Consider the following 18,332-nt stretch of genomic DNA (forward strand, 5'->3'; position numbering starts at 1 on the left):
AAAAACAAAACAAGAATATATATATAAATATATGCATTTATATTAAAGGTTACAGTTTACTCTTATTTACCCTTTGTTCATATTTTTTTTCATTACCCTATTCAACAATATATCGTATCAAATCAATATAAAAATCTTGAAAATATCGTATCAAACACATAATATTAAAAACATAAAGTATATAAAACCACGTAAAATCTAATTTCTTAAAGAGAAAAAAGAAAAAAAAAACCAAATTTGTGGAAATTAAAGATAGGCATGATGGTGACAGCATGGTGGTGGAGGTGGTGAGGCCAAAGATTTTAGAGACATTTCTAACCTAGAGTTTAGCTTTTAATTCCCAACTTTTTTTTTCTTTGTGTTTTCAATTTCTTGAAAAGGATGGGAAGCAAATCAGCACCATTTTCTTGACCATCATGACATTAAAGGAAGAAAAAAAAAAAAAAAGTTTCAGGCCCAATCGTACTGTAAAAACCAATCATGAAAACACAGTTTTTTAGTGTAGAAAAAAGGACAAAATATGTAACTTACAAAACAAGTTCTTTTATTGGTAATTAATCCACTATGGAATTTTAGTATGTTTCTTAAATCACTTCTGTATTTAGCACCCAACAATTAGAGCACACAATCAATGATTTATGATGCTAAATCAATACTTGGATTGTTATCATAATTAGTTAACCATTTTGGGTTTTCTTGCTAATCTGTCAGGTTATTGTTAGATTCCAAAAGTTTGTTTGAAATTTAGAAGAATTTGGATAAATGTTAGGCCTTAAAAATTAGTTTAGACAAAAAATTAAATCCGTTTAAAATATGGGTTGGGCACTCGAACTTTTAGGCTAAAGCTCAACTCGACTCATCTTGCATGTGTATAACACTATAATATATTATGTTATTTATATATATTATATAATTTATAACACAAAAACTAAATCTATAGTAATACATAATATTATAATGTAAATATTAAAAATATAAATTATTAAATATTGAATTAAAATAATATAAATTTTTTAAAAATTTTAAAAAATAATATTTATAGACCTAAAATGGGTTTGGGTTAACTATTTATATAAGTAAGCTTTGATAAAATTATAAGCTCATGGCTTTGTAAAGAAGTTTAGTATTACTCCCATTTTCCTTTTATCTGTTCTATATGTCCTTTGATGCTTTTTGATACAATTTTCTTCTATGGAATCTCATCCATTGTTTTCAACCAGTAGAAATTTTATGAGAAAGTATGAATTTTATGAGCAAATTTAAGAGCAATAAATGTCATTAGGTATTTTCATACTGCAATTCGGCTGGCGGTTACTTATGCAATTTACGTAAAAATGGTATCAACGGTTCGGGTTCATGAAAGGGTCTTGGAAGGTCATATATTCTTGTACATATGGAACACTGATGCAGCAAGATAAAAATCAGAACAGAATCATCTCGAAGTAAGATCATACACCTAGTACTCGAAAAAAGTCGAATTTACATTAATAGTAACAAGGCAAAACAAAAAGCTACATGAAAGAAAGAAATTTAAATTGAAATCATAATTGCAATTGTTGGAAGATTTAACGAAAAACTAAGGAATTCAGACCATCACCTTGTTATTAAGAAACTATCGAATTGACAAGCCGTGGTGGAACGGAGAAAACGGTCAAAGAAGCTTAATAGGATTTCCCTCCATATAGCACCTGCTTCCAGATTTCAAGCTGTGAAACCTTTACTCATTGAAAACGGATCTACTTGTGCCTCGGCTGCACGGAGAAACGGGGTCGAGTGGACCGACTTGTTGATTTGTGAAGAAAGCTCACGATCATTGTTGTACTTGTTTTCTTCAGGGTCGGCGTTCTCGACTGCTTCTGAATTACAGATTCCACAAGACATCTCCCACGGGCGGTCACACAAAATCAGAAAGCACTTTTCAGCAGTTTCGCCAAACTTACGAAGAGAATCAGGCTGATGCTTCCTTTGAGGTTAGGATCGATTATTTGCTCCAGCTGTCTTTCTTCTGCCATACTTCATCGCCCATTCAGCTAGATTTACATTTCCCTCGGGAGCGTCGGGGGTTCTATTACCGGTCTTGCACAAGAACTTCAAACCAAAACCACTCGAATGAATATACATTCGATTTCCGTCAGTTGTTGCCTCTGAAATATTCGATCCAAGTACCCGAAACTTCCTTTCACGGCTGTACTAACATGGGTTGATCGATTTCAGGACCTGTTTTTCGACAGCCCAAAATCAGCAACTTTGGCATGAAGTTCTCATCTAGTAAGATATTCGCGGATTCACATCTACGATGATAACAGCTTTTGCATAGCCTGTATGGAGGTAGTGGAGTCCTCGAGCTGCCCCGATGCATATTTCGAGCCTTTGTTCCAGCTTAAACTCGGATAACTGAGCATAGAGATGACTTTGAGTGTTCATTTCCATATATTCATAATCAGTATATCTCTTTTTCATCGAATAACAATCAAGGAAACAAATGGCGTGTCGGAACTGGGACAGCATATTGATTTAGTCTGGATAAGTCCTTGTTGGGACCTCGGGTTTCCCCTTTTACGGCGACTTTCGTCATTTCAGTTCTCCCTTGTACACCTTCCGAAGGCCTCCTATTCCAATAACCAACTTTCATCGAAGTTGTTTGTGGCTTCTTGACAGCAAGAAAAGGAATGTGATAGCTAGCATTGGAATTGAGACTGGCAGTTGTTCCTTTCGGTTTTGTCCCATAGTTTGAGAAGTCCCTCCTTATCGAAAACGGAATCTGTCTTTGATTGCCGTGAAGTGCCTGTCGTCTTCTTTTTCTACAACCATGAAGTAACCCAGCCAACCAGCAACCCGGAAGCCACCCCAGCGCTTGCACTACTATAGACCGATGTTCGTCTTTGACTTGAACCGGAGCTTAATAGTTGCCGGCAGTAAGGCTGCATCAGAATTGTTCATTTTCATAATTTCAGCCATCATATGGATTCGGCTCAGGCCAGGTAAAGTAGAAGGGCGATACTTACATGAAGCTTATTACTAGTAACCAATCTGTAACATATCCATATAATATGCGCAGCCAAAACATTGACCAAATAAGTTCAGTCAGGTCCCGAACAACCATCAGGAATCAATAAAAATTAAAGTACAACTCGTTAAGGATCGCTAACAATATCGCAGAGTGAACCTAACAAGGTACTGAATCCCGGATCACATCGAATTCCCAAGCAATTGAGTTACCTCCGGTTACATTTGCAGAATTCATCTCGGTACAGGAACGTAGACAGTACTCGGAGCAATATCCGGAGTTTGCCCCACCCTCGACAAATTGACAGCTCTAAATTCGATCACTCACACAGGTTTTTTTCTACAAGTTGGTCAGGACATGTTCGCAGGGTATATTTCGATGAGCGTAGGTCTCCATATTCTTAAACTGTCTTAAGCCGCTAGCCTGGATGCATCGATGATTTAACATGGCACCATCCTGAATGAGTTCATCAGGAACCGAAACTTCTATAGCATTTAAACGCAACGAACCCTTTAAAGGACTAAACGTAACAGCAGGCTATTCGATGTTACATTAACCGAAATTCTTTCACAAGAGGGCTTGAACACTGAAACTGGTGAGAAGACATGGTTTTCGGGTGGAAACATCGAACTTAGCCAAGCTCAAATTATAATTACCGAAAGCAAACGGATAGAATAAAGCCGAATCCAATGCCTTCCTTGTCGGCTAATCGAAAACGTGTACTTCGAGACATCGGTAAAGACTCTTGCAGTTTGATAAAGTGGGGAATCATCAGAGGAAGTAATTGAAGCTTTTGAAATGTTCCCAATAAACTTTGTGGTGTTGAAAGGAGTTTGAGGCTAAATTATCAGCCATGAAAACTCGATGACCCACAGTAGTATTAGTAAATGATCCACAATCAATAAGGGTAATTATCTGCAGGTGTAAATCCTCTAACCAAACATGCTAAACACAAAATTAAAGAAACCAGAACAGCAATTCAAATACTCTACAACCCATTTTTTTTTTTTTGCAAAATCCTAGAAATAACAACAGAACGTAAAGAGCTGAAATCCAGGGTTTACTGAAACAGTAACAGGTTACTAGTAAACTAAAGAACACAAATCCTTGAGCTTAAATGAAGAAAAAGGGGGGGGGATAGAGAAACCTGGATTTTGGAGATTCCCATTGAGTGAATATGAAATTTTTTTGTGGAGCTCTTATGGGAATTTATCAGAGTTTTTCATGTGAATTTGAGAAATTTACAAGACCAAGCTGGTTTGAAATAGGTGACACCTCATTTTCTTGACATATTCCTTGGATATTTTTATCATTTTTCATGTTCTTAAATAATGGGAAAATGAAAATGAATATTTAAAAAAAAAAAGAAGCAATAAGAGTCAAAGGTGGTGGAACAGGTAGGGAAAAAATCTTATTACTAGGAGGCGAATTCAGTAAATGCTTTTATTTATTTTTGAGTAATTCGTTAGTAGTCACTCAATTATATATTTTTTTAATTTTATATTATTCATTATGAAAAATTATAAATGGTTATTAACTATTCAATTTTATTTTTTTTGGTCACCCATCATCCAACTATATTAGATTTTTGAATGTTTCCGTTTCTATTAACCAGCTAGTGACCAAAAAAGAAAAAATGAATAGTTGAATGATCAAAAAGGAAAAAGACATAGTTGTGACTACAATGTAGCTACCCTATATTTTTTGTTAAACATTCACAATTATTATCTTAGTTTTAAGTTATCTATGAATTTCAAAATATTTTGATTAAGCCCTTAAAGTATTTGTATTGCATTAAAAATGAAGTTTATTTAAATCAGGCGGATCAAGTTACAACAGGTATGTATGTATGTATTGTATGGATACTTGAATTTAACATGTTAAACAAACAAATAATATCAACAAATTTAGATATATATTTTTAACTCATGATATTCATTTTTTTGGTGAACAACATAAACAAGATTACATCAAATTCATTTGATCATTACTCCTCTAGCTTATCTTGAATAAAAACTTCTGAGCTCAATTTAGTCAACAGTCCGCAATACGATTGTCTTCTCTGGTTGAATCAACCAACGCCCTTCCGTACTCATTATCTTTAAGACTCTCCTGAAAATTATAATGCCTGGATCTCCCAATAAATTATCCTATAAACTTAAACTACTTCTAATTATCAGTATGAATCACAACTTTATTAAACCTATTACTAGCGACGTAATCAAACCATCTAAAATACTCAAATTCAGTCTAAAAATATTTCATTTTTCGAAATTGATTATAATCGAAAATTCAATTCCTATTCTAGTCTAGCAGCACATGTTTTAATATGAATAAGACTATATATGAAGACTCGCTATGATATATATTTTAATTAAGAGTAATCTAAATCTGAACATAATTTAGTTGTTTAGTATTAGTGCAATTAATTTTTTTCCTGTAAGAAAGTGGAATAATAAAAATATTGAATACATTTAGGGCGATTAAATTTGGAATTTTGATGGGTTTTTGTTATGTTTTAATGTTGGTAGTAAATAGAGGTTTTAATTAAGTAAAGTGATTTTTTTTTTAATTTTCTGTCACTTATGGTTTTTTTTAATTTAGTATATATTAATATTAATAAATTATTTATATTTTAAATCATGTAATTCTAATAAATAAAATATTAATATAACAAAGAAGGGAGAAAAAGGATAATTGAATGTGAAAAGGAATTTTATATGTAGTTGACAATTTTGTGAAAGTGGAGAACAAAGGCTACAGCTGTAACAAATAGTTGTGGCAACAAAAAAGAAAATAAAGAGAAAAATCTACAACTATAAATAAGTCGCAAGTTGCAACTACTCCCTATCTTATTATTATTTTAGGGGATTATCGGTTTGGTTTGATTTGGAAAATTTAATTTTTATTATTTATAAATTTTATGTTTTTCATAACCATTCTAAATAGTAATAAATTTTAGTAATAAAAATAATCAATCATTTTATTTTTATATATAAATTTTAATTATTTCACTATTTTAATGTAAATATTTACACCATAAAAATTGAAATTAAAGAATAATGTTCATGTACTTCATTCAGTAAATCGTCCAAACACCTCATTTTGGCCGATTTTTGTTTTTTCTTACTTAGCTCTATCAGAATGGCTCCCAACCCATGCTTCGCATTGAATTAATTATTTTTTGGATCAAATAATAAAGTTAAAATATGCTACATATAACTATACTCTTCATACATTTTAATTTAGCCCTCATACTTGTATTTTCACGAATTTAGCCTCTTTATTTTTTTCAGATTTAAAAATCTAGGTTCAATTGTTAATAACATAAATTTTTTTTGCTATATTCATTGACACGACATTTCGAAATTTAAAAAATACTTACTTAATAATGATATAACAAAAATTGACATTATAATAGATATGCAGACAAAGTTTAATGGTATTAACCATTTCTAAAAATTAATGTCGGTATTTTTAGTTGACTAAAATATATAAATATTATAAAATTTAAAATATATAGTATATCTCAAACTTGAGCGATGAAAATCGAAATTTAGTGATTGTTATATATTTATTTTATACTCAAATTAAATGAAGAAAGCATTTTTTCCAATTATATGACACAAAATGTCAACTTAAGCTTTAAATATATATATGAATTAATTATATCCAATTTATTCCATCAATCTCATTAAATAGTTGCGAAATCTTTATGTTATTGAATTCCACTTTATTTTTTCCATTTTTGGGGTCAAATTTATTGAATTCCACGTTGGTTTGTTTAGATATAAAAAGGAAAAAACATAATAATAAAATTCCACTAACTCTTAATTCCGCGTTGTGAAACTGTCTCTTCAGTCTTCATCAATCTATTGTTTTATATTCCAACCCAAATAAATAAATAAGACTAATTGTTCTGCAATTTTATTTTGGATTTGTTTTTGAAATATTTCGTCGTGATTTTAGTTTATAGTCTCCGACGAATACGTGTATCAAGGCAGCCTTCGCATTCAATACAATAAACAAGGGAATGAAGGATAAAAAAAGGAATTAAAATGAAAAAGAAATAAGTACGTGAAGAGTGAAGACAGGAGAGAATATTTACAGTTTTACACCATTAAAGTTTTTATTATTTGGTTCCTAAATTTGATATATTTTTTCAATTTGATCCCTAAGTTTTTCTCTCCACAGTAGTCTCAGAATTTTGCAACTTTTACCAAATTAGTCCTTGAACTTGAACTCTTTTAAGATGTGCTGACACGTTACTCTCTCACCTGAATTTTTTTTAATTATATAAAAGCTAAAAATAAAAATATTTTTTGTTTTGCCCAGCGGCGGTGTCAACCTCTAGGTTGGTCGCCTTTTTCTTCCCTCTCACCAATTCTTTCTTTCTTTCTTTCTTCTTCTTATTCGCTCTACATGTCTTTTCTTTTCAGTTTGTTGATCTATTTTATGAGTATCTTTATTGTCTTCACAAGTTATGATGGACAAATGATGGCGTCAGTCATTTGCCAAAACTCCACCGACAGCTTCTTAATATGTTTCTGATTTGAGAGTATTTCAGAATAATAAATGATTTCACGAGTCGATTTGGACCCGTGTTGTCTTAAGTTTAATATGTTTTTTTGTTTGTTTTTCCATTGTTTAATAATTTTTTGTTTTATAAATTTATGTCTACTCTTGTAAGAGAGTTTCTAAATTGTATGGTTCTCATTATGAGTTCTGATCATATCTGCTCTTTTTTTACACAATGTCTAAAACTATATATAGCCCCTCCCCAACCCATAAATAGGAGTATAATGCGCTTCAACGCACTCCAACTCACGTCCTCCTATATTAGCAACAATGTCCATGCCAATCGAGCTATAACTCAACTGGCATGTTAAACATGAACTTTAATATTATGTAATTTTACCCATGACATTTTAATTTAATTCATTTTTCGTAAACTACTAACATTATTTTGTGTTTACATATTACTTACACAAATAACTATACTTATCTAATATAAAAATATATATTTTAAATAAATACAATTAAATCAAAATTAAAGTTTAATATATATAATTATACGAAACTAAAATTTATGTCTCAAATTATCGATTAAATTAAAATTTATGTATAATTTATGAGTGATATATACTATTTATTATTATTATTATTATTATTATTATTATAAGTGGTTAATAGGCATTAGGGAAGGATCTAGTTACAAACAAGGCGTGCATGGAACGCACTCTAGACAACGATAGAAGAACATGATTTGATCGCAAAATCCCATTCAATAATCAACCATGACGGTGACTTGTATTATCTTTCTATTATTTAATAGATAATATTTAATATTCTAAGCATACATCATTCCAATATTTTAGCTCTTGTAAGTGAAGATAATTATAGTAAAATAAGTTATTAAACTACTAGTAAGTTGAGTTATCAAATTATTAAAATAATTGTCGTATGGTCTTTTCTACTCGTGCCACCTATATCAATCAAAAGTTCTCTTTTATTTTTTTCCTTCTATAGTTTAGTTTTTTTTTATGAAACAACTTTGAACGTCATGAATCTACGAATTAAAATCCAAACAATTTTCTTCTCTTATCTTCAAAATTGATCATCAAATCAACTTAGATCTAAGGTATGTTCTTCTACTTGTCGATTGGTATTGATTCGCCATACTGATCGTCGAATCATCGGTTAGAACTTGCTGGCTGGACTTAAAAAAACCTTAATAGCACGATGACTTAAATAAAATCTTTCGAATAGTTTATTGACTTGAATGAAAACTTTTGAATAGTTCAATGATCATTTTGTAACTTTTTAAAGTTGAGTAACCAAAACTTAAGCTTACTAAATCTTTAGTTACTTTAAGTGTAATTTTCTTTCTATAATTTAAACATTTAATAGGTAATATTTAATATTCTAATCATACATCATTCCAATGTTTTAACCCATGTAAGTCATGATTTTAGTGCAATTCTTGTAAAAGTTATTTTTATGTAATTAAGGGTTAGTAAAATTTATGGCTTATTGTTGATTGAGTATTAACTTAATTGATATTAATATTATTGTCAATGTAGGAGAGTGAGATGATAAAAATAAATCATAACTTATATTGTTTTAAAATTAAAGAATCATTTATATTGTTCTACTACTTAAAAAAACAAAAAACAAATTTTGAAAATTCATGATTATCTCTCTTAAAAAATCATTTTTTATTTAAACTCGAGTTAATGATTATACCTTATAATTTTATTTTTATATACAAATTTACGAGTAATATTTATCATCCGTACCTTTCAAGACATTTTACTGTTGGTCCACTAGTTAGTCAGAGATTAAAATTTAATTGTCGTATACATGTATGTATCACTTATCAAATCATGTAGCTTAATATATTATGACCCACCAATATTGGCATAATAGTAAAAAAAATCAACTAGAAAATCCATATACATGGATTAAATAAAGTATATTTTTAAAAAAAATAATAATGAGCATTATTTAGTAGATTTATATTTGAAAAATATTAATTAATTATTATATTTTTTTAAGTTAGTAATAATTATAAAATAGCCTACGAGGCATTGATTTAATGATAACTATAAAAATAGTATGATACTTAAATATTGTTTTAGTTATAATGTCATATTTTTTACTTTTAGTTTAAAAATTATAATTTATTTTATTTTATTTTATATGAGGTTGATTTTTTATAATTATTTTATCTTCCTAATGTTAATTTGCTCTTTTTTTAATAGAGAGATGATTAAACATAATTTAAACTATTCAAGGTCAAGTCACTTCGGAATAATCATTATGTCATAATAGTAGAATATCATCCAACAGTTACATGAAGAAGTACATATCCACCGGTCTTGAGAACACCATTAATGCTAACCCATCAGTTACTTTGTTACCTTCTTTAAATGTACAATTAACTTTAACCATTCATAGAAATTGTAACATATTCTTAATAGCACGTGTCACAGCTGAGTAATGTTGATCAACTATATTTTCTTGAATCGTTTGAATAGCTTTAGTACCATCCAACTTGAGAATTATTCGTTTTAGTCCAAGATTCCATGCAAGTTGGAGACCTTCCAAAGCTCCCCAAAGTTTAGCATCAATAACTGAGCAACGACCAATATTTCTTGAAAAATCAGTAATTCACATCCCATACTGATTGCGGATCAGACCACCTGTAGTAGAATTTCGGGACACCTTACAGACTGCACCATCAGTATTCACTTTATGCCATTCATCATCAGGTAGAATCCATCTGATCAACTTACAAGTTTTAACTTTTAAATACTTTGAGGCACCCATCGATCCAAAGTTTTAACGGAGGTAACTTTTCCTCACACGAAAATACTTTAATTAATGGAATTGACATAATCAATCAAATTTCAGACATTAATTATATAAAAAAGTATCTGGTTGGCATTACTTATAAAATATAATTTATTCGATTGCGAGACAATTCTAAATATGAAACAAAAATAATGGTTAAATTTATACTACGAAGGCCTTTAAAGACACCTGTCCATTTCATATTTTACATTAGAAAAATAATGATTAAATTTCAGTTTTCAGTTTTAATCCATCTACCTTTTAAGATTATATAAGAATAGTTAAATTTTAATTTTGATCCCTATATTTCGCTCAAATTTGACATTTAATTTTTATACTTTAATTTTGAATAATTTGGTGCCTCAACTTTTAGTATTATTAGTTAGTCTACATATTTTATTTTGATATATTGAGATGAATTTTTAAGAATTGTTAACACTGTTAAAATTCTATATTAAATTCAAGTTTATTATAATATCGTTTTTTGTTACATGGATATGAATGGAGTATTTTTTTAATTTAAAAATGTCACACCAGGAAATTTAACAAAAGAATTTTAACAGTGTTAACAAATGAACCTAAATTTTAAAATTTGAAAAATAGAGATTAAATTCCTGAAAATAAAAGTATGGAGACTAAATTTCAAATATATGAAGAGTACAAGAACTTTGAGTATATTATAAACTTTAATTTTTACTCTATAGTTTAATAAAAAAATAGCTAATCAACCCAATGCGAAGTGTGGTAGGGAACTATACTAGTGTAATATATAGATCTAGGAACCAAAAATAAGGACATTATAAATTCACAAAGGGTAAACTACACCAAAGGTCTCTAAACTATTAGTAAGTTTACGTTTTGGTCACTCAATTTAAAAAAGTTACAAAATAATCATTGAACTATTCAAAAGCATTCATTTAAGTCACAAGGTTATTAAGTTTTTCCTTTTAGAAGTTCGGCTGGCGAGTTTCAAGTGATGATTTGATGATTGGTATGATGGATCAGTACCCCTCAAAGAGTATAAGAATATACTTTAGATCTAAGTCATCTGATGGTCAGTGTCAGAGATTAGAAAAAAAACTATTTGGATTTTGATTTGTAGATTCGTAACATTCAAAGTTCTTTCATAAAAATAAAATTGAACTGTAGAACAGAAGGGGAATAAGAGCTTTCGATTGGTGTAGGCGGAGTGAATAGAGAAAGCCATATAACAATGGTTTTAATAGCCTAGTGACTTAAATGAAAACTTTTCAGTGACCAATTTGTAACTTTTTGAAGTTGGGTGACAAAAATGTAAAATTACTAATAATTTAGTGACATTGAGGGTAGTTTACCCATTTATAAATCCATTATCATTTAGTGTAGAAAATATTAAATTAATTTTATTTTATTAAAAAATTGAAATAAATTATTTTTTATAAAAAAAATATTCAAAGTAACATGCTTAGTTTTCATCCAAAATAATATCAAATATTATATTAATAAAATTAAAATTAAATCTTTTAAAAATCTATATTTATTAATTTACCAAACACTTTTTAATATAAACTCAGCATTTATAAACTTTAATAGTAAAAATTCATTACTTAAAACTTAAAATTTCAAATTATCAAACACACCCTAACAATAATGATTGAAATTCAACTCAAGATGATTTAAGAAGTTGAAAGAAAATAGATTATTAAGTCATTTCTTACGAAAAAATAAGAACCTATAATATTAAGCAGATTGACAGGGCGTAATTAGAGGGGCTCGCAGGATTTGGCCACTCTTAAAATGAAAATTTTTTATGTAGGTCTTTTAAAGTTTTAAAAATTTTAAATTAGTAAAGATAAAATTATATTTTGATCCTCCTAAAAATAATAAAAATTTAATTTAATCATTTAAAAATTATAAATATATAAACTATTAAAATAATAAAATTATGTTTTGCTATTATAAAAATTACTATTTAATTTTATCATCCTTAAAAAAAATTTCTATATTATTTGGATAATTATAAAGAACGAAAAACTTGCAAGTTATTATTATCATCATTAAATTTGGCTGTCTCTTCAAACTTGATTGATTGTATTAAACTTTTGATCCACTAATGACATCATATAATTTATATACCTTTTATTTATATATTAAAATTTATATAAATATGTTATACTTAATATTATTATAAATACTATCATGCTATATAAATATAAATTAAGAAATCTAAATTTTATAATTTAGCTATCCAAAAAATATCGCATAAATTGGATAGTTATTCATGTAATTTATCCCTTCTCTGCAATTTTATATTATTTTAATTTTGGGTAAATTACACTAGTAATTACCCGATTATTAGTATATTTTTTTTGTCACGCAACTACAAAACCTTATAAAATGGTTATCCAATTACTCAATTTTGTACTTTTTGGTCACCAACGGGCTAACAGTGGCGGCTTTTAAAATTAACATAATAACAACTTTAACTCTTCATATTTATAAATTATGTCAATTTAATTTTGATTCTAAAAAATTTTGACCCTCAACATTTACACATTGTGTAATTTGAATTTTTTTATAGTTTACTTTTTTTTTGACATTGAGGGTTAAATTAAAAAGAATGAGAGAACTGAAAAAAAAAATCAAATTACACAATATGTAAATGTTGAAGGTTAGATTTTTTAGAATTAAGACTAAATTGACATAATTTATAAATATTGAGAGTTAAAGTTACTATTATGTCAATTTTAAAAACTGCCACCGTAGCCCGTTGGAGACTAAAAAGACAAAATTGAATAGTTGGTTGATATTTTTTAACTTTTCATAATTAGGTGACCAAAAAAGAAATTTACTCGTAGTTGAAAGATTATTTTATAATTTTTCATAGTTGGATAACCTAAAAAAAAATCACTAATAGTTGAGTGACTACCAGTTAGTTTACCTTTAGTTTTTATTTAGCACATTAGATTTAGGGCAAAAAAAAAAAGGCAAAAATAAACAGGGAAATTGGACCCAAACAGAAACGCGAAAGCTCGTTCTTTGGTTCAGCTCTTAAGAAATCCCATACAAAAGTTGAAAAAAAGGTAGAGAAAAAAAAAATCAAAGATCACTCTCATTCGTTGATCTAGCTTCAGGTACTGTCGCTCTCTCTTCTGAATCGATCTGGATTCCTTTGAATTTGATCTTGAATCGCACTGAGTTCATCTCTTTCAAATTTTATCTGAATTGTTGTTCTACATATGTCAAAGTATTTTAGGGTGTGTATTGCTAATAACACCTCATTTATGTCATTTCGGGATTAGTTTTCTCACAATTGCGTTTGTCCTTTCAGGATATAATCACTGTAGTAGCTTCGCAGATCAGGATTTTGTTTACTTACACTCAAGACACTGATAGGCTGCTTCCCGAGGAATGATTTTTTGCATTACCTATTGACACTCGTGCAATGTCGGGATTACTTAATGTATTGTTACTTTAACTGAACAATTTATTAGAAGTTGCAATCTTTTAGAACATTATTCTTGTTTTTGGACTTGTTATTTATCCTTTATCTAAATGAAGTGTGTGGCTTCTGCAGATGAACTTAGGTCTTTAGCTGAAGATAACTAGATATTTGTTTCTTTGGTTTGTGTTTGTGTATGTGCTTGTGATAACATGTTGTGGAATGCTGGTTTTTAGTAACTCAGGGTAAAAAATATGTTGGTTGGTTGTTTGTCATTGGTGTTCCATAAATTGGTTTGAAACTTTGGTTCGTGTTTTTGCATTCTTTTCCTGGTTAATTGTTGTCTGTGTTTTTGAATCACGTGTCTATCTTCTAACTGGAAACTATATTGTGCATCCTGTTACAGTCTTCTATCAACGGGTCGGCATCTAATCTTCCAGACAGTAGCGGACGTTCTTTTGCAACATCTTTCTCTGGTCAGTCTGGTGCTGCCTCCCCTGTTTTCCATCACACTGGTGGGTAAATTTTACTGGATTTCCATTCACCTATGTTCTTTTGAATTCATGCAATTTTGTTGTTTGTTTTTTGCAGGCTCTATTCAGGGACTGCATAATATTCATGGTAGCTTTAATGTTCCCAACCTGCCTGGCACGCTTGCATCAAGAAACTCAACGTTAAGTAATGTTCCAACTGGTGGTGTTCAACAACCTACTGGGAGCCTTTCTGGTGGAAGATTTGCATCAAATAATCTCCCAGTTGCACTTTCTCAGGTAGTTCTAATATTCCCACTGTACTGTAGTTTGACTTCTGTTATTACAGCAAAAGAAATTCTACAGACTATCTCCTCCCTTCATGCATGTCATTAGGACAAACCCCCATAAAAATGAAAAATAATAGGAAGGAAATAAACTCTTGCATTCTTGTACCATGTACTTTGTTTTCTTATAAATACCATTTTGCAGTTATCTCACGGCAGCTCCCATGGTCATTCAGGAGTAACCAATAGAGGAGGTATTAGTATTGTAGGAAACCCTGGATTTAGTAGTAACACAAATGGAGTTGGTGGCTCTATACCTGGTATTCTCCCAACCTCTGCAGGAATCGGTAACCGCAATGCTGTTCCAGGATTGGGAGTATCCCCAATTCTGGGAAATGCAGGTCCTAGGATAACAAGTTCTATGGGAAACATGGTTGGTGGGGGCAACATCGGGAGGACATTAAGCTCTGGTGGAGGGTTATCTGTGCCTGGTCTAGCATCTCGTCTGAATTTAAGTGGCAATAGTGGATCCGCAAGTTTAACTGTGCAGGGACAGAATCGGTTGATGAGTGGTGTGCTTCCTCAAGGTACATTACTGTGAACAATGACCTCTATATTTTGCTGTTGGCAACAAAAGACCACTGTTTACTTCTGCTGCTGGCTATGATTTCCATAGGCATAAATCAGTACAATGGCCAAAAATTTTGGTTAATTTACCATCCCTCGTTGCTGTTTTCTTTTGATGAGTGTTCTGGCTTGGCTCCTTTTCTTGCATTGCTCTTCATAGCTTCTCGGTGCACGCTAGTAATCTGGTTCTTATTATTAACAGGTTCTAGATATATGTTTCAATTTTATATGATTTGATTATTACTTTTGTATTGTGGAATTTGTGCCTAGTGGATTTACTGGCTTAGTTGCACATCTTTATTTGAATGACACTTTCTGCATTCAGGATCTCCTCAGGTACTTTCAATGTTAGGCAATTCTTATCCAACTGCTGGGGGTCCACTTTCCCAGAGTCATGTTCAAGCTGTGAACAATCTTAGTTCTATGGGCATGTTGAATGATGTGAACTCAAATGACAATTCCCCTTTTGACATAAACAATGATTTCCCTCAGTTGACAAGTCGTCCTAATTCTGCTGGTGGGCCTCAAGGACAATTGGGTAACTAAAGAAGAACACTTTCTGATACTTTCACTTGCCCCCCCCCCCCTCCTCCCCTTTTTCCCCCCTTGTACTGAAGTTCTAACATTCTAAGTTAAATTAAAATATTTCAGGTTCATTACGAAAACAAGGTCTTAGTCCCATTGTTCAACAAAACCAAGAGTTCAGCATTCAAAATGAAGATTTCCCTGCATTACCAGGATTTAAAGGTTCTCAGATAGTTTTTAACCTTGTTATGATTTAATGCAGTTTATTTTCTGGTAGACAGAAAATTTTCTCACTTTTTATATACATGGGAATCCAGCTTGAAGTTATATCAGTACTTGATTTTGTGGTCATTTTAGTATATTAGCTGTTTACTGGTTTTTTATGGCAGTATTATTATCACATTTAATGACTTACTTTTTATTTATACAATGCAATTATTGTTTTTAAAACCATTATGTTCTAAGCCGTTATTATATAATATTGTACAGGTGGTAATGCTGATTATGCAATGGATTTGCACCAGAAAGAGCAACTACATGACAATACCATGTCTATGATGCAGTCTCAGCACTTCTCTGTGAGTCTATTTACAAAATTGAAAAATTATGGTTTATTTGCCTTTTTGTATATTTATTTTTAATAATGGCATGCTGGCATATTATGGCTTATGTATTTCCTTTCCTTCATTTTGTAAAAAATAAGTATATTTTATCTTCATGATGTATGTACTCTGATATGTTTTCTCTAATATGTGCATGCAATTCGCACAGATGGGGAGATCAGCAGGATTTAACTTGGGTGGATCTTATTCATCTCATCGCCCACAGCAGCAACAGCTACATGCTCCATCAGCCAGTGGTAGCGGGGTCTCCTTTTCACCTGGAAACAACCAAGATCTTCTCCATTTACATGGCTCAGATATATTCCCGTCATCTCATTCAAGCTACCACTCACAGGTGTGACAGTCTGGTGATGTAGATGGTTTCCTGCAACCTAATAATTACAAATTAGGGAGTAATTACTTATTAAGTGGTAGGAGGAAACAGATTCTCAACTGATTTGAAACCTCAAATTGAGGAGTGTTTTAGTAGCTTAGATGAATTGAGGTTCATTGTTGATCAAACCGAAAGAATGTGAAATTGGGCCCTTTTTCTCATATAACAGCCTGCTGAAAAATAGGTTCCATTGAAAGATGATGAATTTGGTTTGACTTCCTTTTGTTGGACGCCATTTATGCCTGCGTTTGATTTGTGCATTATTATTTTTTCTTATTTGATAGAGGTTAAATATAATTACTTCTAACATCCTCTTTCATCTTTGGTTTAGACCAACGGACCACCTGGAGTTGGACTAAGACCTTTAAATTCCTCAAATACGGTTTCTGGCATGGGTTATGACCAGCTCATTCAGCAATATCAGCAACATCAGAACCCTTCCCAATTTCGTCTTCAACAGATATCAGCTGTCAATCAATCATTTAGGGAACCAGGCATGAAATCAATGCAAGCCACACAGTCTAATCCAGACCCATTTGGTTTACTTGGTTTGCAAAGTGTGATAAAGATGACCGATCCTGATTTGACTTCCCTTGCACTCGGAATCGATCTGACAACACTTGGTTTAAATTTAAATTCATCAGAAAATCTTCACAAGACTTTTCGTTCTCCGTGGTCTGATGAACCAGCTAAGGGTGACCCAGAGTTCACCGTGCCACAATGTTATTACGCTAAGCAACCACCTGCATTACATGTGAGCTGGCTTTCGCTTATCTTAACTGCCAGAATTAGTGAATTTTCTACTATAGTTCTGATTTCCTTTTGGTGCATGCAGCAAGGGTATTTTTCGAAATTTTCTGTGGATGCATTGTTCTATATATTTTACAGGTGTGATTTCTTTATTGACTATTGTTCTTTTTTTTTCCTCGAATATTGTAAAGATCTTATTCTTAGCCATATTTATTTCTCTGTTTTCCGTGCAGCATGCCAAAAGATGAAGCTCAACTATATGCCGCAAATGAACTGTATGATCTCTACTAAATGAACTCTGCAAGCTTTATACACTCTTTTTTCTTTCCCAACTTTTCTTTTTACATCTCTTATTGGCAGTTATAATAGAGGCTGGTTTTACCACAAGGAGCATCGATCATGGTTCATAAGAGTCCCCAATGTGGAGCCACTGGTTAAGACAAACACATATGAGAGAGGTTCTTATCACTGTTTTGATCCGAAGTCATTTGAAACAATCCGTAAGGTTGGAACACTATTATATTCCCACTGCATTTATATATGTGTACATTTTACGTCGCTCACTACTCTAGTTGTAGTTACTGAAAGCTGCCTATCTATTTCGAGTGCAGGACAATTTTGTCGTTCATTACGAGATGTTGGAAAAAAGACCGGCTTTACCCCAACATTAACAAGTTATTTCTTCTGTTTTTTGGTGTACATTGTAAAGCTATGAGTAGCCAATATTTATAGCCTCTTTTCCCATCTAATCTTAAGGCATTTCCAATATGTTGTCATAGTCTGTTTCCTAGTAAACCTGGAATTGAACTGTCAAGGCTGTTGTTCTTAAGGGTGAAGTTCGGTTTTGAAAAGAAAAAGTGAAGTTACTGTGTCATATTTTGGTTCTTAAAAAC

The 18,332-nt window shown here is 31.1% G+C and overlaps 1 protein-coding gene, 1 non-coding gene and 1 pseudogene across 9 annotated transcripts; 1 reads left to right on the forward strand and 2 right to left on the reverse strand.

The window, feature by feature from the left end:
- LOC121220049 (receptor-like protein kinase HERK 1) overlaps positions 1-2,958 on the reverse strand; it is a 4,497-nt pseudogene extending 1,539 nt beyond the window's left edge.
- A 10,339-nt stretch (positions 2,959-13,297) lies between these two features.
- Positions 13,298-18,313, forward strand: LOC107932511 (probable NOT transcription complex subunit VIP2). Of its 8 annotated transcripts, none has more exons than XM_016864535.2 (16): positions 13,315-13,476; positions 13,674-13,805; positions 14,191-14,299; positions 14,376-14,554; positions 14,747-14,795; positions 14,910-15,128; positions 15,218-15,370; positions 15,494-15,706; positions 15,820-15,915; positions 16,183-16,271; positions 16,465-16,650; positions 17,021-17,443; positions 17,525-17,577; positions 17,673-17,714; positions 17,800-17,944; positions 18,051-18,313. In XM_016864535.2, the coding sequence occupies exons 2-16, from the start codon at positions 13,788-13,790 to the stop codon at positions 18,108-18,110; spliced, it is 2,034 nt and encodes a 677-aa protein (XP_016720024.1). In that variant the 5' UTR covers positions 13,315-13,476; positions 13,674-13,787; the 3' UTR covers positions 18,111-18,313. The 8 variants fall into 8 exon arrangements, with proteins under 8 accessions (XP_016720022.1, XP_016720024.1, XP_016720026.1 ...); XM_016864537.2 differs by having other exon boundaries at positions 14,191-14,260; XM_016864533.2 differs by having other exon boundaries at positions 13,298-13,476; positions 14,747-15,128.
- On the reverse strand, positions 14,219-14,299 carry LOC121220667 (small nucleolar RNA snoR35). Its single transcript, XR_005917886.1, has one exon. It is a non-coding gene; the product is annotated as a small nucleolar RNA snoR35 (small nucleolar RNA).
- Positions 18,314-18,332: the final 19 nt, after the last annotated feature.

This window comes from Gossypium hirsutum, chromosome D08, assembly GCF_007990345.1.
Source record: "Gossypium hirsutum isolate 1008001.06 chromosome D08, Gossypium_hirsutum_v2.1, whole genome shotgun sequence".
Taxonomy (NCBI): domain Eukaryota; kingdom Viridiplantae; phylum Streptophyta; class Magnoliopsida; order Malvales; family Malvaceae; genus Gossypium; species Gossypium hirsutum.